Here is a 22,850-nt window from a genome sequence, read left to right as displayed (position 1 = left end):
CTTTATAATGTTGACTTTTATGCATCAGAAAATTTTAAAATTTCTTTATAATGTTGAGATAGTTATCAAACGTTTCTTAACAAAAAACTTTATATTGTATCTGTTATTTTCAGTAATTAATCTCTGTACAGGTTTGGTAGATTTGACTGATCTCACAACCACCATAAAAAATTAGGAAATAAATATAAAGTATGCCTCTTTCATTCTAGAATTAACACAAATTATAACACGAAAATATAAATGTTTAGACTAAATAACATAAATCGCATAACGTTATACATTAATATATATTTATTATTTTTATTATATTGGCCTTTTAGCCATGCCTGGCAAACAATACAGAAGTTACAATGACGTGACTCACGTGCACTCATGTTACTGTATCAAATAACATAAAACTGACCTTTGGTTTGTACAAAGTAACTTGTCTTGGCTGTGTTTTAGTCGACTAGTATTTTGTAAAATACAGTGACATTTCAAGTACTATACATCATATACGTATATAGATTATTGCTATTTTACAAATTAGTTAAGCTTTTTTTTACTTAAAACAGAGAAAAGTAAATAAAAAGTAAAGCAAATAATTATCTTCTAGTTACGACCTTTGTACCCAGTTGCTGCTTGATGTAGGTTGCTAAGACTTTTAAAATTTCACACATGGAGAATAAAAAAATATTTTTTTAGGTTTTATATATACAGTTGAATAACCATTAATACACAAATTACTATATCAATACCATAAATTCCACTGTAATTCATCAAGCTTAGTAACTAAGCTGTATTTCAGTCTAAAAAAATATGAAATTTTGAGCAGACTAAAAACACAACCTACCTCCTTAAAATCTTGGTTTGAAAGAAAGAGATGGAATCCAAAAACTTTAAAATGGTTAACAAAGCCACTAGGGGGACATTCTGAGTTTTTGATTGGTTAATCACATGTCATAGACAGAAGTAGGTGTACGTAAGCAAGTATTTCCAAAAATGGAAAGAGATGGGTGGGGTGCCATTGTGTTGGATTCATTACATGAGTAATACCAAATAGAAAAGATAAGAGGTTCTTATTTTATATTCTAACTTGTCAATATCAGTAATTTGAGTTCCTAATTCATACGAAACAATAGATATAGTATTTTGACATCAGAAACATCTAATTTGAACCAGTGCTGCATTCAACACACCGCATGACACAAAAAACTATGTTTAACTATGTTTAAATTGAGTAATGTTCTATACTAAAACTTGAATTATAATCTACAGTTTGATACCAAACTTATTGACATACATTCATGAAATAGTAGGTCAATAAAATTTGTAATGTGAGTCAACAAACGTGACGATATGACCTTTCACCCATGACCCGTTTGGAGAGGGTTATCATGAAAAAAAGGTGGTTAGAAAATTGGCGTTAACAATTTAAACATTCATACTACAGAAGATATGTTGATTACACATTTGTATTTTTTTAAATAAATCTATGTTCATAAATTTCAAAATTATTAATGATATTAATCAAAATTAATAATAGGAGCTGCAGTCTATTAATCAAGTGAAGTGGCAACTATTCATTGATTCCTCCAAAAAGAAGTCTAAATGGTCTAAAGTCTACAAATGGCAACATATATGCATCTGTTCCTATTGCTCATTCGGTTCACTTGAAGGAAACATATGAAAATCTCGAATTTCTTCTTAATAAGGTCAAATACAAAGAACATGATTGGCTATTTAAACGTCCTTTGTATGTTGTTGGATCAACAATCCAGTTATACAAAGTTTCCATGTTTTTTATGTGAATGGGACAGTAGAGCATGAAATCAGCATTGGATAAAGAAGCAATGGCCATGCAGAGTCAGCCTGATACCAAGATAAAAAAACACTGAACGTGAAAGTTTGGTTGACACAAAGAAAGTCTTATTACCTTCACTTCAGACAAAACGGGACTTGATGAAGCAGTTTGTAAAGGCCTTAGACAAAGATGGCAACTGTTTCAAGTATCTTTGTGGGCAATTCCTAGCTCTTTCAGAATCAAAACTTAAAAAATGGATTTTTGTTGGGTCTCAAATTAGGAAATTGACTTCAAATTAACAGTTCGAAAGGACAATGAGGAAAGTTGAAAAAGAAGTGTGGATTGCCTTTAAAGATGTTATTGACAAATGTTTAGGAAACAACAAGAACCCAAACTACAAAAATATTGTCAGTAACATTCTTGATAAATTCAAAGAGTTGGGTTGTAATATGAGCTTGAAAGTTCATTTCTTACACTCACATATTGACTATTTCCCTGAAAATCTCATTGCTGTCAGCAAAGAACTAGGGGAAAGGTTTCATCAAGACATCAGGGAAATGTCCAGGAGGTATCAGAGAAGGTGGAACATCAGCATGATGGCTGATTACTGCTGGTCATTGAAATGAGATGCTCCAGAAGCAATACATAAAAGAAAGACCACAACACATAGTTTTGAGACTAAAAGACATAGATTTCACACAAAAAAAATCATGATGAATGAGGATGCATACTCGTTTGACATCAATGTTCTTCCCTTTTCTTCAGTTTCTTTGTATTTTTTGTTCACAAACATGATAATAAAAAATGTTTATTGTGGTAAATGAAATAATAATTTGATCTAAGTAAGAGTTTTTCTTCATGAATTGTAAAAAATCCTTACATGATAGACAAAAATGAATATTAATTTTTAAATCTGCATAATTTTTAAATCCATTATTAAAACCAAAACAACTTTTATGGCATTTAAATTCTCAGGCCTCTGTAATTATTTTACAAATATGCCACAAATTCATTTCATGAATGTTCTTAATTTTGATTGGCTCACAAAGGAATTTACCAATGTTTGACTGCCTTGATTGCACTTTTCTGCCTCTTTGTTGGTCAAGCTTGATTTCACAAAATTTATTTATTTGAGTTAGCTATAAAATGTGAGGTTAGGGTATACTATGGGGTAAGTTGTAGAACTTACCCCGTTATTTTTGACGGGCCGTATGCTAATCTATATTATATGTTTGAGAAATGTATTGTTAGGGCAGCAAATTAAGATGATGGGAGTAGTTATTTTAGATTCTTGTTTATTATTATGATTAGTTTGTGTTTCTGATTGGTTGGAAACTGTGGCAGCCTATTTTTGAAGTTGGAAGATTCTGAAGTGGAGAAATCACAATTCAGATGTGTCACCTGACACAGAAACATTAAAATAGAGATTTTTGTAATTTTCCTTTTTAAAATTAAGAAGGTAAAACATACATAATATTAAAATTTCAATTATTACCTATGTTTCATGGCAAGTTTACTGACAGACAGTGATAATAAGGTTAATTAAATTTTGAATGTAACACTGTAAAAGATTATGACATCCAATTTTGTGAAATTCAAGAAGGCTTATGGAAGAATGTTTACCTGAGTGCAAACTGCATTAAATTTGCAGTGAATACTGTAAATCCTAGTTTTTTAATACTTTTTATTTATTATTATATTTTAACAAAATTAACTACAATGTAAAAATTATAAACTTATCAGCTTAGCCTAACAGAACTTAGTAAAATAACACATCTACAATTACACTACTTTGAGCATGTGTAACAGGACATCTCATTATCATGTGGTTTTATATTAGCTCTATGAGAAACAGCTAATGGGTTCCCACAGTAATTTATTGCTTATTATGAGCAGAAGTGCTATAGTAGTCACTTCAAAGTACAGCAATAAAACTATAAAATAAAAAAAACAGATGAGAAAAATATTTGAAGTTGAAGCTGTCAAGATAATTAATTTGGATCTTTCTGAAAAATACTAGAGTCAGTGTACAGGAAAAGATGGTATTATTCATCTTATTTCATAGTTTTTCAACTTTTCATTGGTGATTTTGCTGAGGTTACAGTGGAGAAAATAAGTGATAAAGTACAGTTTTACCAAAGCTTTAACATTTATTTAGGAGGTTCTAGAGGTTATGCAATTGAAATATGAAAAATGTAAGATTAAAAGACGAATTTTTTTTTTCTTAGCATGAAAATCACCTTTTACTCTGACCTACTCAATAAAGGCTTTGGAAATTCACACACAAATATTTAGAAAAATACTTTATTAAAAATTTGATTATTTGTGTACAACAAAAGCTTTCCAACTTATATGAAGATACATGTAGTAAATACAAAATTATAACAAATAGCAATATGTTTAGCACCAGATATGGGATTAGTCAATTTGTTCCCCAACCCAAGTTTCTACATTAAGATATAATGTTCCTCAACCCAACAATCCTCATTAAAGTATATTCAACAACTCACGCATTGAGAAGTGACTAGAAATTAGGAAGATGTTAGACGGTATCTTTATTCTGATATTTGCTTAATATCATTACATAAAATAAGGTACATGTACAATATGCTTAGGTTCAACAAGTTGAAACAAACATCAAAACTTATTTCCTTTATATGCAGCTTATTTTATTCAGGGTAGTGAGGAAGATCAGTGTATGAACATAAACTCTCTTATCATTTTGATGATCTGATTTTCTAATCAATATAGTCCAACAATTTTTTTCGGATTTCTTATAAAAGTGATGCAAAATTTATACCATAAGAATCTCAAGCGGCATTATCAACAAATAGTTATCATTTTAGATGTATCCCTTGAGTTATTTTTGTATTTTACAGATAACATTCTGAAAACCTCACTCACTGAGAAACTGTCACATTTCTCTCAACATGTTTACTACTATATTGTTAATGAATATACATCTTGTGAAAAGATTGTACTCACCCAGTGTTGTTTCTAACCCTGAATTAACTTGTAGCAACTCTTGTTTAAGTCTTTCATTTCCTTTCCTCATACTTAGAAGATTAAGTTTTGAACAAACTCGATCATCATCATCATCACTCTCACTGAACTTGGATATAATACCATCTTGTGGGAAATCATCAGACTGTTCATTTTTCAGCCTGATAAGAATATTCTGAAAAAAAAAAAGGCTCGACAACACAAGACTCACATCAATATCTGATAAGTTCCTCCCCAAAAACCAAGCAATATCAGGCCAGCTAATTATTACAAATTAAAATGGTGGTATTTTATGTGAGAAATTATATGACAGTAGGAATTATTTTTACTGAAATGAAGTCCAGAAAGTATCATTACAAGTACAATACAATTCTAAATGCTTCTCTAAGATATATAGTCATTTAGCTCTAACAAAGTTATAAAGGTGTCATGATATAAAAGACTGTTTGGTTTAGATATTATTGATTAATTTATTTTTGTGAGTGAATATTTTATTACTGTTTAATTTTTGTTATAAGAAGAGTAAAAAGCAAATGATTGTAGAATGTTTTGTTAATAATTCATTGATGTTGAGAATATCAAACATCATGTACAATATACTGACATCGAGAATATAGAAGGTGGACAGACGATTAAGTAATAAATATATATAAATAGCGTGAGACTGGCCTAACAATTGACATAGGCCTAATGTTTAATATGTTAGAGTGAAACTACCAGCAGAAAAGGAGATAAGAAAAATAATTTTATTCCATCAAAGTGTGGTTCTAAAGTAATTGAATCAGCCTGAGTGCACTTTGAAAAAAGGAACAGAGGATCTTCAGAAGAAAGAAGACCAAATGATCATGGTAACTCATGCCACAATTGTGAATCACACAGAGAATACTTGTGTGATAGAAATAGAGAAGATAGCTCAGCTTGTCAAGGGAAATTCTAAAGTAATTGAATAGGTCTAAGTGGATATTTGACAAGAAGGAGAGAACTAATATATAGTATTTATGATATGCCTATAATATTTATAGGGTTGAAAAATTTATTGTACATACGTTAACTTGTTCTGAATATATATATTATTTTGAAAACAAGTGAAGTGCGTGCTGTTTATTTATCACTAACAAGTCACAGACACCTACTGTAGAAGAATCCTAAGCCCAACAACAAAAAAAGTATATATTTATACTATTAAGAGATAACTAAAAACCTTTTTATTTTGACAACTGGAGAAATAATAATAATATAATAAATTGTCAAATTTCTGACAAAAGGTATATCTCTTTTTTTACAAATTACCTTTGTCTCCTCTGTTACTTCATCACAGTATTCTTCATGTTCCTTTTTTATCATGTGAAACTCAGAATGAAAGGAGCCTTCTTTTAATAAAGCAACTTCTTCTGATGCTAGAGCCATAAATAATATAAATAGTATATTTATCTGTAACAACAAACTTAAATATACTTAATCTATAGTTTTTCTAGGGAACAAAATATCAATGCTATCCAGTGTAAGACCTCGTGTTAGACAAATAACACTTTTCACATTCATTGCAATAATATTAAGTAAGATATAAAAACTATAAACAGTTTTGTGGGTGTTTTATCCATTTGTCCTTACACCACTTATATAATTTCTACTGTCTCATACTTTCTCACATAAAATTAATAAAACACCACCATTTTTTATTTGAAATAATTAGCTGGCCAGATATTGCCTGGATTAATGGAGAAACTTATCAGGTTTGAGTACGTTATATTAAAATGACTTTGAATACTCATCAACAAGTCACATGATAGCCACAACAGATATATAAAGTTATGGTGGAACAGAGTGTATCAGAACTATAGTTTAACACATTCAACATTCTGGCATTTCTCAGGCATTGTGATGCTAACAAAAAATTGACTGCTTCGAGAAATGTATCTAACAGCCCTTTCTAATACAAAATATTCATCCACAGAGATTATAAAGATGTGTCAAGATCTGGCATGTAGATTTTCCAAGATGGGGATATCCTTTGTACTTAATGACATTAGAAACAAAAAGAAGATGGATAATCTTGGAGAATTAGGACTATCCAAAAAGAGATCTGCAATAAGTTGTACTCCAGCAGTGATAACAATAGTGGGTATCTTGAAACAGGTGAAAAGCTATGAACTCAAATGTCAATGGCAAAGATATTCCAAGTGCTCCAGGCAATAGTACACAACATAATAAAGAAGAATCTCAGATCACCATCTAGAAAAGAAACACAAGTCATGTGTAGACAAGTTGCTTCCATGAGATAGCTGTTCAACCATTGCATGCCTCAAGCAACTGGAAAATGAAATGGATATTTCATATGAAGACATTCCGGTCCAATAGCCAAACAGAACAACTATGTAGGTCTGTGTAATCAGATTGTTGAAATGGGTGCTGGAAAAGTCATCCCCATAGATTAGATGTATTAAAGAAAAATGCTAGGAAAGGGTGTGCACTTTAGATACGAAAACCTTATACTGGAGTCTTTTGCAATAGAAACTATGATGCAGGGCTAGTTTCAAGATGTATGGTTATCAGATAGAGAAAAACTACATGAGGTGAGATGAGGTGTAACATTAAGGAAGACTCTGATATTGTTTTAAAATAATTTATTTGAATCCATCTCTGTACAGGTGGTATTATCCCTCACATCCAAGTATTGCTCTTTTGCACATCATTCAAAATTTAATTAAACAACTTTATTATTGATGTATGCCATTAAACTCTGCAGCAAAGAACAATTTATAATTCAAAGTTTTAAGTTATTTAAGTTTTAACTTCTTAATTTCAAAAATACTTAAAAAATTCTCTATATTTTTCTTATTCTCAGCTTAGCATAAAAAAACTTGAGTAAATAAAATGTCAAAAATTACCCAAGCTAGAGCTAACCAATACACAAGTCACATTTTACTTGCTTCTTCATATTACCAGCACTGGAAACAGCTACTGGTTACTGCTGTAGTTTATTGCTTTGTGGACAGAAGGTTTACTGCTCCAGTGGGTAAAAGTATTGTAATAAAACCATAAAAGAAAACACACATTAAAAGTTTAACAGTTGAAACTTAAAGATAAGTAATTTGAATATTTCTGAAGAATAAACAAGTCTGTTCAGACAAATGAGTAGTATTACTTATTTCATTTCTTATTTTTAAACAGTATAATGATGATCTACAGATTCGAAAATCTAATATGCTGTTAGTGTCGGTGTAGAAAAAATAAGAGACAAAATACAAAATTTTATAAACAAAAATAAAAACCTTTTTTCTTTTTATTTATGAGGTGGTTCTAGAGGTTATGCAAATGAAATATGAAAACTGTAAAATGCATACAAGTATTTTTATTCTTAGCATGAAAATCATCTTTCACTTAGATTCGATAAAAATTTCAAACATTTCAATAAATCTTTCATACAAATAATTCTTAAAACAATCAGCTATTTTATGTACAACAGACTTGTAATGTTTACTAAAAGCTTGCCAAATTTTGTGAAGACACAATTAGTAAAGTTAAAATTTTCCTTACCTCAAAATGTATTTCAGATAAATATCTCTCCACAGAAAAAGCAGCTATTACCTCATGCCACTCCTGTAAAGATTTTATCATATGCAACCTTAAACAAAACTCCAACCCCAACACATGTTAATGCATGCTGTGTGTGTGTTTTTAATAGCAAAGCCACATTGGGCCATCTGTTGTGTCAACCGAGAGGAACTGAATCCCTGATTTTAGCATTGTAAATCTGTAGACTTACCACTGTCCCATCAAGAGACTAATGTGTACCGTAATCGTAATTAGACTATAGTCCTACACCAACAGGAGAGCAATACATCCTCCAGTAAATCAAGAGTAGTAACATTCCAATGTAAAAGAAAAACTGAAAGTGGGGAAGTGTAAGGTTTTTTGGCAAGGTATCTAGATTAAATGCATTTTCAGATAAGGAAAATATTAACTTCAGAAATGCTACTTACCTCTCCACAGAATAAACAACAAAAATCCCACATTGATAAGGTGGTGGAGGGACCACTGTTGATAAAGAAATTAAAGAAATGAGCTCCTTTCTGAAATTATAGCATCAGAAGGTGAAAACTCATGGAGTGTGTCATCTAAGTGAGGGAAACATAGTGGTGCATCACTGAGTGGGAGATCACATCCTCCACAAGCAAGGAATACAATTTGCCTAGTAAAGGTGGTAGAGGAAAATGTGCTGCCAAAAGAACCAGCTGTATGGTCCTAAAGTGTCACATATGTATCAGTATGGAAGATTTCAACAGCCATTATATCACTTGCATCCCAAAGAGAACACAAGACCCATTAATTTGGAATAACCACCAGGAATGATCTGATTATCAGGGTATAGTAGCTTTTACTATGGGTAAATCTCCAATCAGTACTTTCCATCAAGGGATGCACCCACTCAGTCTCACACCAGTGGGGCTAAACTGACCCAAAGGGGAACTCTCTAGTGTCTTGGGACTGGTAAAACAAGATCTCTTCTGTTACTCCAATAGAAAAAAAAAGTGGAGGAGAGGGAAATCCACATAGGTGAAAAAAGCAGAGAAGTGCATGATCAAACAAAAACTTTCTATAATCTGCAAAAATTTCCAGACTGATAGACTGTGCTATGTGTTAACAAAAATAAGGACCGCTGGTGCTAGCCACATGTGAGAGCAGGCTAACATCTGGTGTTGTCTTGTTTTTCTTCAAGAAGAACTATTTAGAAGGTAAAATACACAAACACACACTATCAAATCACTTTTGCAGAAAACTCAATCTCAACAGTGAGCACTGAACAGAGGCAGATGGCCGTAACACTTTCTGATACCTCCCACATGATATAGATTTTAGGATAGAGAAGTATTCCCTATGAGGCATCACTGGCCACATAGTAGGTTCTATCATCTCCAGTATATAGACACAGAGACATAATAATGGTGATGAGAAAGATGGGGAGACTGGAGAATGGCAAATGAAATGGAGAGAAACAAAACCTAGAGGCAGATGAAGCTAGATTATCTTATAAGTATTGAGACAAAAATGTGTCAGGAGTCATCCACACCATGCTTGCAAGATTTCATCTAGGGGATGTTGATGGTAAGAAGCAAGAGAAGACATGAGATGATAACCTTGGTGGAAGGTGATATGAAAAAGTCAAAAGAAGTTTTCTCCCATGGATGAATAAACAAGCTGGAAAAGTTGTTTAACTTAATCAGTGAAAGTGTAGGGGACAAGTCAGGAGAAGAAGAGGAGTCCCATAAAAATAAAATATGTCAACTGCCACATACTTGAGCAGTAGGACCTGAACAGGAAAAAGGAGACAATCAGGGTCAGAACAACTATACAGAGAAGAAATGGAAGGAAATACGATTGGAGAAAACATCCACTCACACTCTCATGCTTTCCAAGGCTTAACTAGGAAGGAGTGGTCCATGAATAAAAATTAACCTATCTCTGTGATAAAGAGTTCAGGTGGCATATAAGGGAAAATGTCAGAGAAATATCTACTGCAAGCAAGAAAAAGATAAAAATATGTCTTGAAAGAAAGATGGTACATGGAGCCAGTGGTTTAAAATAGGAATATGGAAGATCCCAGAGAACTAAACAGAGGTTTCACTCAGGAAGAGGAAGTGGATGAGGGGGATGACTGATGGAAAAGGCTTGAATGAGATCCATAGGAACCAAAGAAAGAAACAAACAATGGCCAGGGAAGAGGTGGAAGGTTGTGTACAAAATCATTCTGTAATAGGCAATAGTAGAAATGGAAAGAAGTCAAAGAGGAAGATAGGCATACAAAAATGAGCGGACCAAACAAGAATAAAAGTATTCAACACTAGAGCTACAGAGTCCAGGAATAGAGACCAAAAGAGTGGAAACTAAATGTTGAGGGGAGCCATTAAGGCAACAATGAAAGGACTCCCAAAGTGGCAGCAAATCCACTGAAAATGCCAGAGGATATAGAGACCAGTATCTGAGAAAGATCTGCTCTAGGTGAGATAGTTAGTCTGGGACATGATAAGCAGACAACTGAATGTGGTGGTTGTTGGCCCAACAGAGAAAATCTAGAGTAATGTAACAGAGATCCTGGGAGCAAGTACTTCCCTGTCAGTTGAGGGTAGAAACAATAATTGAGTTATTGAATAGAACATGGCAAGAAGACTAGACAAATGAGACAAAAAATGATGGCAAACTCATAAGAAGTCAAAATATCAACAATGTTGACACAAAGAGACTTCTGCTTTCATTGAATTTTATTGTTTTACTGCTTTTTGAACCTTGTCTAACTAGAGTAACAAAGCAATACATCACCTGATGGGATCTTACAATAAACAAACTATCAAGTAACGTCATGCAGTAGCAGCTTGGTGCTTTCCTTAAGGAGAAATATTTTTCTTATATAAATTAATCTAACCTAATAAGTTTCTAATTTTTTACATCTTAGTTACTTTCATTAAAAATTATGCTTAAAAAATAATTTTACACTTATGTTAGGCATTCAGGCCATTTGCACTTGGATGCTGTGCTCCAGTAACTCAACTCTTTGTTCACTCTGTTGGTTTTCCAAAATATATTTCATGTAGCTTTCAAATATACATTTCAGAAAACAAATAATACATTAGGCACTAGAAAACAATGTCCCAAAACTACTATAATTTATATGGCTTTCTAACTAAGCTATAAATGGTTTTAAAAATATCATTACTTCTTGAAGCATTTTATGTAGTTCAGAAGATGTTATTCCTATTGCTTATAAGTATGTCTATTACAAATATAGATGTACGTAAATGGCTTCAAATGCATGAAAAGATGGGAGGGTGCTTCTCTGGTTGGTTTTACAAATTTATTGATATCTCAGCAAATCAAGAAATTAATATTTAGTAATTATAATTAGTAGTATATATTATTCCTTGTAAATATGTACAGTAGTGCAGTTTGTGTTTCTAATTGTTTAGGCACTGTAGTAGTTTTACTGTTTAAGAGAGATCAGAGTGCTGACGTGTCATGTGACAGAAGAGTGAGGATTGAGAATTTTTTAAAATATTTCCTTTAGAAATTAAACCTTAAATATCAAAATTTGAATTATAAAGTATGTTTGATACCAGATTTATTGCCATTCATCGATAATAAAGCTATTTAGTTAAATTTTGATTGTAACTCTATAAAAAGGTTAAAAGTTATATTTTCTAAGAAGATGATTGGCTTATGGAATAAGTTGTTCTTCTAAGAACTAAAAGCAAGCATGTTAAAGGAATTAAGGATGGAAATTGAATAATTCCTGAAAAATAAAGGGTGGGGTTTAAATTTTTACATTTCTCAAAGGTGTGTTTGTGTGCAAGGACAGCATCAAAGGACCAAGTGGTCATGCTTTCTGTATATCCTAATTTGTGTTTATTTATGACCATTTAGCCTTTATTACACAACTTACATTATTTCTATGTTTGTTCCATTTCACATTTTATATGTTAGACAAAGCTCCACCTAAATTTGATGATATTATTACTGTAATACCATTACTTAAATTGTTGACACAAAAACATAATCAAACATACACGTTATTTGACTGTAACAAGAAAAAAATGCTGATGCAACAGTATAAAAAATAAGTAAGAAAATATTCTGAACCTCTTTCACATTTTTATTGATTTTTTCTAAGAATGCATAGTGTATATTTAATATATGTTTAGTAAGAACAGAGCCTGAGGCATTTCTAAATACAAACATTCTTATATATTTCAGTTTACTGTACTAAAAAAGACAAACCCATGTGGAACATGTTACTTGTTCAGATTTTCAATTATCAAGTAGAGGCCATAAGTTGGTTGATAAGGGTTAACTGTGTTGAAGGACATAATCATAGTGAAAGCATTACTTAAAATTGCTGACACAGAAACACCACTGAATGTATAAGGCTGTTTGATTATGAAAAAAAATGAAACATTGTTGATAAAACTTTGTAACAAAACAAGAAAGAAAACAGTATTAAATCATTTTCCCTACATTTTCTAAAATCTTGTCACTGTCTTATTTTTACCAAAGAAAACACATTGTATAATTTTCCTATGCAAATGTTCCTCCTTATCTCACAGTTTAATGTACTGAAAAAGACTGACACATATGAAACTTGTTATTTGTTACAGGTGTTCACTTTGAGTAAAGGGTCCTGCTAGTTGGTAAGAGTTAACTGTATTGTAGTATATCAATTAATATGTTAGATAGTTTGAATATCTTAAATCTATACATGACACAGAGTATTGTCATAAACAATTTTATAATTGGCAACACAGTAAAAACCTAAGCCATCAACAACCTTTATGTTGGGGAGTAGTGAAATCTAAAAATGGGAACAATTTATTCTATCACAAAATTTAACAGTTGTGAATGCATGGGTTATCAACAAACAGCAATTAAATCATAATTTTGGTTAAAAAATAAAATCAATTACAGTTCAGTCTCTTTTGGATTTGTGTCATTAGGTTTTTCTTTGCCACAAACACAAATTAAAAAGCAACTAAAAGCACCCTGATAATATAACTGTTAGGCACCTATGAATCATGAGAGCAAATGGTTTTACTCTGTATTAAATGACTTTCCAAATCAGTTATGAATAACCAGGAATGTGGCAAGAAAAAAAATATCCTACTGTTGAGTTATAAAAATGCCACTTACTTCTAGATGTTTTTGTAATTTTTTCTTGACTAATCAGCAATTTAAAATCCAACAAAGCATTCTGTTCATCATTGGAAAATGGTCCGAAGTTTGTACTTAATACTTCCATGGTTAAATCAGTGTCACCCTTTATATTCTTATCTGAAGATTGCAGCTTGACTATGAGAAAATAAGTAATATATCAGAAACTGAACCCTTCTAAAAAGTTGTTAACATCACAAATATTTCAAACAAAGCAAACTTCAAACTTTCATTATCTTGACAACTTCAATGTAAGGAATAAAAGATACATGATTTTATATATTTAAATGATGTTATAATCAATATTATTTTTCAAAAACTAACTCATTTGAAACATAAGTGATGTAATCAATAACCATACAAGGCGATCTTCATGTGCTTCAAAGTTACAGATGCAAGGCTGAGAAAGGTGTTATTCATTTGAAGAATTGTGGTATATATATATATTTTGAAAAGACATATTGCAGTTTTAAGCATTTTGGGGGGTACTATTGTTTGTAACACAGGTAAGTATCAAGTACTAAACAATGGGGGTTAATGAATAAGTTATAAAACTGTTTAATCACTTCGGTAGCCTTGTGCCTATGGCTTTAAAAACACAATAAATGTAAAATGGAGTTTTACCTTGTGAAAAGCTATACCTATAATAAAAAAAATAATACAGCATGATCATATTAATACAACTGATATACTAAACTCTTCAATTATTTCACTTTAAAATATCAAGTTTAACTTTTGAAGTTTTAATGACTCCAAAAAGATGAACCTAAAATTCAAGCTTATTATGCCATGATTCAAAAAAGGCACAAAAATCACAATACAACTTATTAAAAAGGCATTTTGGTATGGTAATAAAATCAGTTTGAAGCCAATAAGACTAGACGACAGAAATTTAAGGCAGTGTTACTTTTCAAGAAATCAACCTAAGGAAGTTTGCTTTTAGATGTGCTAGAAACTGCAACATTGAAGGAGTTCAACAAGAAATTGGATTAGAAGGCCTATCGTAGAGATAATGGAGAAATTGAACATAATAGCTTTCTTTATGTAGGTCAGAATAAAGTGGTAGTAGAAGGTTAGCCTTGACAGGCCAAATTACCCCTTGTAAATGTTAACATTTTCCTCACTTGGAAATACATTTCTGATAGATACTGGCCTCTCTTCACAAGAAAACTATTATTTTTGCCACTAGCCTTGAGCTATCTCCCACCTAATACATGTGTTATAATCATCATGCAACAATGGCCCTCCACCAATAAAAAGGTGACATCCTCCATGCACAATAGATTTCCATAAGAACATGCACTTGAAATTAACTTCATTCTTAGATGAAGCAAGAATAATGTGCATAAGTGGTGGTGGAGGAAAAGTGGGAAAGTGTGCAGAGAGGTAAGTATCTATTGGAAATATATTTTCATGTAAGGAAAATGTGATCTTCTGAAATAAACTTGCTTACTTCTCTGCACACATTAACTAGAATCCCACACTGATGTGGTGGAAGGGTCACTTCAATTGCAAAAACCCAGAGAGTGAGTCAAGTGTAGGATATATGACATGACATGATGTGATCCAGCATCTCCATCCAGGGAGGAATTGATAATCTGGATGGGCGACAAGTCCATTGATTAAGTGCAGAGAAAGAAGAGGAGTCTCCTGACAAGAATAAGCAATTACTGTAACTCCAAAATGGAGCCATACATGCCAAAGTTACACCTGACCACTCAAACTGGTTTCTCTTATTGCGAGAAAATGACCAGATAAATCCTACAAACAAAGATGAAAGGATGACACTCCTAGATAAATGAGGTTGGAGCAAGAGTGACTGAGATGGAGGCAGAGGAAATGGTGTCCTGAATGCCAGTCAGTGAAGAAAAGGAATCCAAGATGGAGCCATCCAGAAAAGTACTCTCAACAAGACCTGAGAAGGGGTGTTGTGACACATGGGAGAAGAAGAAGAACGTACACATACAGAAAAAGATGAGACCAGTCCTGGCTGATTGCATCCACAGCCAAGTGCATGTGTTCACTGGGACTAATGAGTATGGAGGATGTGTCATCCTCCTATTGGTGGAGGTTTACTGTCGCATGATGATTACATCATGCACTAGCACAGTTTATGTTATAACACGTTTTAGGTGGTAAACAGCTCAAGGATTGTGTCATGCACAAAATCTCAAAAGCAAGATGAATGAGGAATGGCTACTGTGTGAAGAGGTAAATCTATCATTTCAGAAGAAAAATCCTTTAAAATAAACATAACAAATCAAAACTTTCTGTATAATTGATCACTGATCTTCCTTCAGCAAAACTGAATACTTGAGTGATGCAACAAAATAACATTTTAAACAAAAATACAAATAATATATAAAACTAACTACCTGTCACATTCCCAGCATCATGCTACATCTATTTTTCATTAAGCTCCACTTCTCAAGACCTGTCACTTTCAATATTCTCAATTCTTAGCAAGGTTCAAAATTGAAGCTTATAAACTAGAAAATGATAATTAAAATATAAATTCCTACTTCGTTTTTACTAGTTAAAATTGAAACCATTAGTTGATAAATCATGAAGGTAATGTTATTTCTAGAACCATAACAACATGTGCACTTCATCATTATTAACTTGCAAAAGCAATATTTAAACAATTTCAATTCTGTAAGAAATTCACTTAATATTGTTAAAAACTTGTTAGTCGTAAAGTTGGTTAAAGAAGATCAAGTACAAGTATCTTTTTGACAACTTGTAAATCATTTTTTTAAATGATATCCTAACTTAAGTATTATACACAAAACACAGGGAATCAAACCTAACTGTCAAGCATCTTGATAACATAAAATTTAAGGACAATAAGAGATATATTGGTAGAGCTGGGCAATTAATGGTATTTGCTGATTGATGGTCTCATTAATGGATTACATTTAATTAATCCACTGGTAGTGTTCATCAAACCATGGTACATACAAGCACAAAAACTTGGCAGCGTGCACTATCAGCCATTTGACTTCCCCATAGTCAGTTGTTCAAGAAGGAAAAAAATATATAGTGACTATGGAAGATGGCCTTAGTAATTTTGTCATAACATAAGCAGAACTAGCTAGTTTGAGAAATCAAACCTGAGAACCTTGAATGACTCATCTCACTGAATCACCAAAGCTATTCAAACTTGAAGGAAAAAAACAATTGATAAGGTTAATATTGGACAGAGCACTGACAGCCCATTACATAGCTTTACCATTAAAAACAAATAAACATAACAGTAATATTTTGATTAATTGGAATAATCAAAATAGTAGTAACAGGAAATCCTAATTTTCATTACTTGGTTATTCTTATGATGACTAATTTAACCCTTTATCATCCATGAAATGTTTTTTTCTATTACTGTACTTGGCATAAATGTATGGATGGAGATATTGTCTAGCATGCATAAGCATACAGATGGAAATGATAAAGGGTTAAACATAATTTCAATTACTAGTTGGAATAATTTAATCATAGCTTTTGTTAATTGATTAGGCTACATGACACTAATCAATGTAATTCCTGATCATAGGTAATTGATTATATCAATTAAATTGCTCTGCTTAACAGTCCATGTAGTCCATTGCCCCCAAAAAAGCCAATTGCCTGTTAGAAAAATAAAAAACTTAGCTAAAGATGAGTCTTACCCTGCCAAAATTTATATACGTGTCCCTTAGTCCTACCATTCTCACTATTAAGTATGAAAAAGATGTATCGATACTATCAATTCCCTTAACCCTTTATCATCTCCACCCATATATTTACGCATGCTAGACATCATCTCCAAGTACGGTAATTGAAAAAAAACATCTATGGATGATAAAGGAGTAACAATCTTAAACACCTCAGTCGGATCCCCTCAAACTCTTCTTTTTTTTGAGAGAGAAAATTATTTCAGAGATTTTAACCTGTCCTTGTATGACAACCTTTCCATCCTGGATATCATCTCATTATCCTTCCTCTCAACATTTTCCAACAATTCAATGTCCTTCCTGAGCATAATACTTCAAATGTGACCTATACAATGAAATTATAACCTAATTATACTTGTGTTCAATATTTCTATAGATACAATCTACAACACTAGCTACAACACATTGATTAAATGGATTAAAATAAGACTGATAAAGCAGAACACAAAGATCCTTTTTTTCCCATAAAACTGTTAAGGTTATTCCAATCAAAACTTTACATATAATTCAAATTATGATAAACCACATGCATTAACTTGCATTTATTATAATAAAAAATCATCTGTAACTTATTTGCCAAACTCGCCAAATAATATAATTCAGTTGCAAAATTCAAAATGGATAATTCTTATTTCAACTCTTCAAATTATTTTTATATTTGCAACCAAAATTTCATTATTCCTGACCCCCCATATGCAGTAAAACATCAACCTATATGAGCACTGATCACTTGAATTTATATGTTCTCCACTATCCACCCTCTCAATCATTTCTATATTGGAAGTTAATAATAAATCTAAAATAACATTGTTCCTAGTAGGTTCCCTGCCCAACTGATGAAGAAAACCATCCTGAATGGTATCTAAAAATCTGTCTTGCTCATTATTTGTCTTTAATATTTCCCAATCTATATGCCTGAAATTAAAATCTCCAATAATTATGATCTCATTAACAGCTGAAAACTTAATCTCCCTGTAGAGTTTCTCATTAATTTCATTTGGTGGTTTAAAACAAATTCCAAAAGCCTTCTCCTCCTATACCCACTGAAAGAAACCCAAATAGATGCAATCTCTTTGCTACTATCTTTGATATTCTATATTTCAACAGAAAGTAATTCACTTTTTACTTATAATGCCACTCTCTCCCTCTTCTTATTATTCTATCTCTATTAAATAACCTATAGCCCTGTATTTCAAAGAAATTTCTGTTATCAAAATCCTTTACACTTAACCAAGTTTCAGTTATAACATTATATCTAAACCTCCATTTCAACTAGTGCTCTAAAGACACCTGTTTTATTTCTTATACTTTTAGCATTACAATAGTAACAATTTAGCCTACCCTTAAAATTATTGCTGTACTCTGTTCCAAAATTTCACTTTTCTCTACACTTTACATTTAGTTTATCCAGGCCCTCATCACTGTCTAGTCATAGTTTAAAGCTTCCCTAAAATCTGAGTTAATAACCCTTGCAAAAAAACCCAGACCCTAACCCTATATAAATATAAGCCACCCATTCATAAAGCTTCCTTCTTCTATCAAATTGATAGTTGTTATCATCCTTTTCTTTAAATGCCTTTATCAACCTTCTGCACTTCTCAATTAGCTCCTTTGATTTACCATTCCCTAAATGCACAACAAATACTGTATCATTGCTAACACCTTTTTTTTATATATCACTTGCTCTGTCAGTTTTGTCCTCCACCCCAGCTACTGAATAGCATAAGCTAGTTCTTTTCTCCCTATTTATCCCACAGACTATCCTATCAACATGGCATATCAAATACTGACCTATAACTGTAACCTGCTTAAATATTTCATTTCTATCACTATTCTGTCCCTTTTGTTTTCTTTCCCTCCCATGGTTTCTCATCAGCACAAGCTAAATGCTAAAATCTGTTACTCATTACAATTAAATCTACTACTACCAGTTCTACACCTAACAGTTTTATTTCTAATTGTGTAATATTTCTTTTGTTAGGCACATTAGTTTGGATTGTATGGTATAAATAATGCCAAATCTAATGATAACAATTGCTGACTAAAAACTTTCTACCCCTGAAATCAATTATTTTAAATCATATTAATTCAACATTTTCACTACCATGTTTGTGTCTTCTGTTGTAACAGGCTTCTGTTTATTCATCCCTTATATAAAGAACTGCCTCACTTCTTAAAAATGCATCACTAAGGGGTATTAAATAACTTAACCTTTACAAGGAATACTATGCACAGTTTGGATCTCCTTATCTAAGAATGTATGTTGACTTATTGAAAAGGTTCAGAAGAGGACTCAGGGTGATTGTGTGGATGAAAAGGTTATGTTACAGGGATAGGTTAAAATAACTTATTTTCATTTGAGAAAAGAAGGGGAAGAAATTATTTTACTGTTCAAAATTTACAAGATTATCCTCAAGATCAATAGGATAAAGGCCTCTGATTTCTTTGTGGTATATTCTGAAGACAACAGGATGAGAGGACACAAGTTTAAGATTTAGAAAAAACCTTATCAGAATCCAGTAAAAGACAGTTGTATTTCTCTGTCACATTAATTTATGGAATGAGTTGTCATTGCCAGTAGCAGAGGCCAGTAATTTTATAAATTACAAGTGTACACTATTTAGAATTATGCAAAAATCTTCATAAAAGGAATCTGAAACTAATTTTATGGGCAAAGTTTATTGACTGTGAAATTTCACGGTTAATTTACAACATTATACTTATAGCTGCAATTTATTATATTAATATTGACAAGAAAGATATCTCTATAACTTAAGTGTCACACACAATAACTATGTTATTAATAATGTAAGTATAATAATGTCTAAAATTTTCAAATTATTTGTTCACAATCATCATGTCAGCAAGATATGGAAAATGTTTCAAATACGTCCACCATGAAATGAATATACTATTACTACAGTCCATAGTCGTTTCCTTTATTTTAAATTTAAAATTAAATGATCTCCTACATTATTGATTACAATAATTTCGTAGTTGACGATGGCATGACAATGTAGTTGTGTACTCATATGTTTGAATTGATTGAAAAAATGTGCCAATGTTTACAATCTAAAAATCTAATTTTCATGATGAAAATTTCAACTAAAAAATAAACTTACTATTCGTTCCCAATCGAGATTAAACGTACTGAAAAAATTAATGATAAGGAAACTAAAACAGAGTACATACTACCATTTCTGCCACAGACATAAACATCTACTTAAGTCAAGTGATGAATGTCATGAAGCTTTAACTAACTAGTTTCCCCAATGTGTCAGCGGTAAGTCTGCTTGACAACAACCAAACCATTTTCTAAATATTTTTTATTTAAAATTACAGCTTTTAAATAAGAAAGAATATATTTTTAAATATGTACGACGTTTTGATCACTTGTGCGATCAATTCTCAAGTTAAAACCTATGTACTTGGTAATGATCGCACTAGTGATCGAAACGTCGTACCCGTTTTAAAAAATATTCTTCATTACTGTAAAGACTGTAATTTGGAATCGAAAAAAATGTTTATGATCAGTAAGTAAACTCAAAACGAAACTATCAATTCCTAAATAGTTAATATCATAAAAATTATTAATATTGTTACGACAGCGGAGGTCACGTGACCCTAATAACACGCCACGCTAGAACGTTCATGAAGCGTCGGAGACTACTAGATATGGGGTAGTCTTGTATATATAAGACCGGCCAAGAAGTGACGGGAACAATGTGTTGAGCACGTGAGACGTTCGTTGTGAATTATAGAGTTTGTGGAAATTAAATGTATTGCAAAGTTGTACTCAGAAAGAATAAACCAGTTTTATTTAAGAAAGGACTTGTGTCGCTAAAACTTCGTCGGAACGAAATTTACGGAAAATTAACTAACGAACGGAGACATAACAAATTGGTGTCAGAGAGTGGGACAGAAAAAAAAAGAAGAAGAAGATGGAAACGAGAGGCGGAAAATCAAACTACAGCTTAGCAGATTTGATGGCAGCAATACAAGAACAGCAAAAGAAACAAGAAGAGAGATTACAGCAGTTGTTGGAGGAAAAAGAAAGAAACAAGAAGAACGAGAAAAGAAACAAGAAGAGAGATTACAGAAGTTGCAAGAAAACCTGCAACAGTGGCAGCTCGAACAGAAAAGAAACAAGAAGAGAGATTACAGAAGTTGCAAGAAAACCTGCAACAGTGGCAGCTCGAACAGCAAAATAAACAAGAAGAAAGATTACAGCAGTTGTTGGAGGAAAAAGAAAAGAAACAAGAAGAACGAGAAAAGAAACAAGAAGAGAGGCTACAGCAGTGGCAACTGGAACAAGAAATACAAATGGAAAACATTAGTAAATTTAAAAGCGAATTAGATACATTAAAGAATGATTTATTGTATTTTACACAAGGAGGACACATTAACCATCGACTTAATCAGCCCCAGACAATGGCAAGCCCTTCCAGACCCCGCAGCTAAACCCTAATGCAGACATCTTCAGTCCTGTTAGAAATCACATCCCAGATATGAATGTCAGTAATAGGAGTGATCCAGTACGAAGGAAGCCACAGGAATTCGATGGGAAGGCACCGTTGGAAGCATATAGAGCACAATTTGAGCTCCTGGCAGAAATGAATGGGTGAACAGAGGAGCAGCAAACAGTATATCTGGCAACGAGCTTGAAGGGACAACCACTAGAAATACTTGGACAGTTGTCAGCAGACAACAGGCACAACTATAGAGCACTGGTAGCAGCTCTAGAACTCAGGTACGGAACCCAAAATCAGTCAGAAGTCTACAGGGCTAGGTTTAGGACGATAGTCCATGCTAAAGGGGAGATCCTGCAAGAGCTGGCACAGGACTTGGAAAGCATGGCACACAAGGCCTACCCAACTGCACCACCCGATCTCCTCAAGTTGTTGCTGAGGGATCAGTTCGTAGATACCTTGGACAGTCCACAACTAAAGATACAAGTGAAGTAAGCACACCTCTCTACCATGCAGGATGCAATGGCCAGAGCTCTTGAATTTGATTGCTACGTTAAGCCCAGCACAGAGGTACAGAGATTGGTATTCATCTGGATTCAAGGCCAGAAATAATAATAATAAACTGTAATAAACCTGGGAACAAGAGAGCTAAATGCTGGCAACTTCAACACAGGGGAGATGCCACAGCAGAAAATGCTGCTACCCAGAAAGGTTGTTGGAACTGTGTAGAGCAAGGACATATAAGGAGCCAGTGTAAGAAGAATATCACCAATAAGTCAGCTTCGGGAAACCAGTAGTGGTTGGTGCTGAGGGATGCCCACCAACCCCTATCGTCAAAGTCCCAACAGCTAAGTGTAAAATGGCAAGCACACATAGTGTCTACGTGACAGGGAAGCTGGATGGCCAAAGGTGCAACTTTGTCATATATTCTGCATCTCAGCAAACCCTTGTGAGCATCAAGGTGCTGGATAACAAAGGAGTACCAGAAGCTCTGTGGTGTGACAGGACATTCTGCAAGGTTGTGGGGACCAGTGTGGGTAACTATCGAGCTTATGGGCACGAAGAACAGACAGAAAGTGTTCTTGGCTGACATTGAAGACCAATGCATATGAGGATTGGACTATCTATTACCAAGGAAGTTTGTAATTGATTTTGATAAGATGATGATTGGAAACAACAAAGGCC

At 32.8% G+C, this 22,850-nt stretch overlaps 1 protein-coding gene across 1 annotated transcript in view; it reads right to left on the bottom strand.

Annotated features, from left to right (window-relative positions):
• LOC106470574 (zinc finger protein 420-like) overlaps positions 1-22,850 on the bottom strand; it is an 80,680-nt gene that overhangs the window by 7,889 nt on the left and 49,941 nt on the right. The window contains exons 6-9 of the mRNA XM_022399177.1: positions 14,108-14,124; positions 13,463-13,621; positions 6,077-6,189; positions 4,769-4,961 (exon numbers count right to left, since the gene is read on the bottom strand). Coding sequence (XP_022254885.1) covers positions 4,769-4,961; positions 6,077-6,189; positions 13,463-13,621; positions 14,108-14,124 — 482 coding nt within the window. The remainder of the gene's footprint in view (positions 1-4,768; positions 4,962-6,076; positions 6,190-13,462; positions 13,622-14,107; positions 14,125-22,850) is intronic.

This window comes from Limulus polyphemus, unplaced genomic scaffold, assembly GCF_000517525.1.
Source record: "Limulus polyphemus unplaced genomic scaffold, Limulus_polyphemus-2.1.2 Scaffold4092, whole genome shotgun sequence".
NCBI lineage: Eukaryota > Metazoa > Arthropoda > Merostomata > Xiphosura > Limulidae > Limulus > Limulus polyphemus.
The sequence above is the reverse complement of the archived record's forward strand: the minus strand, read 5'-3'. Positions and strand labels throughout refer to the sequence as shown.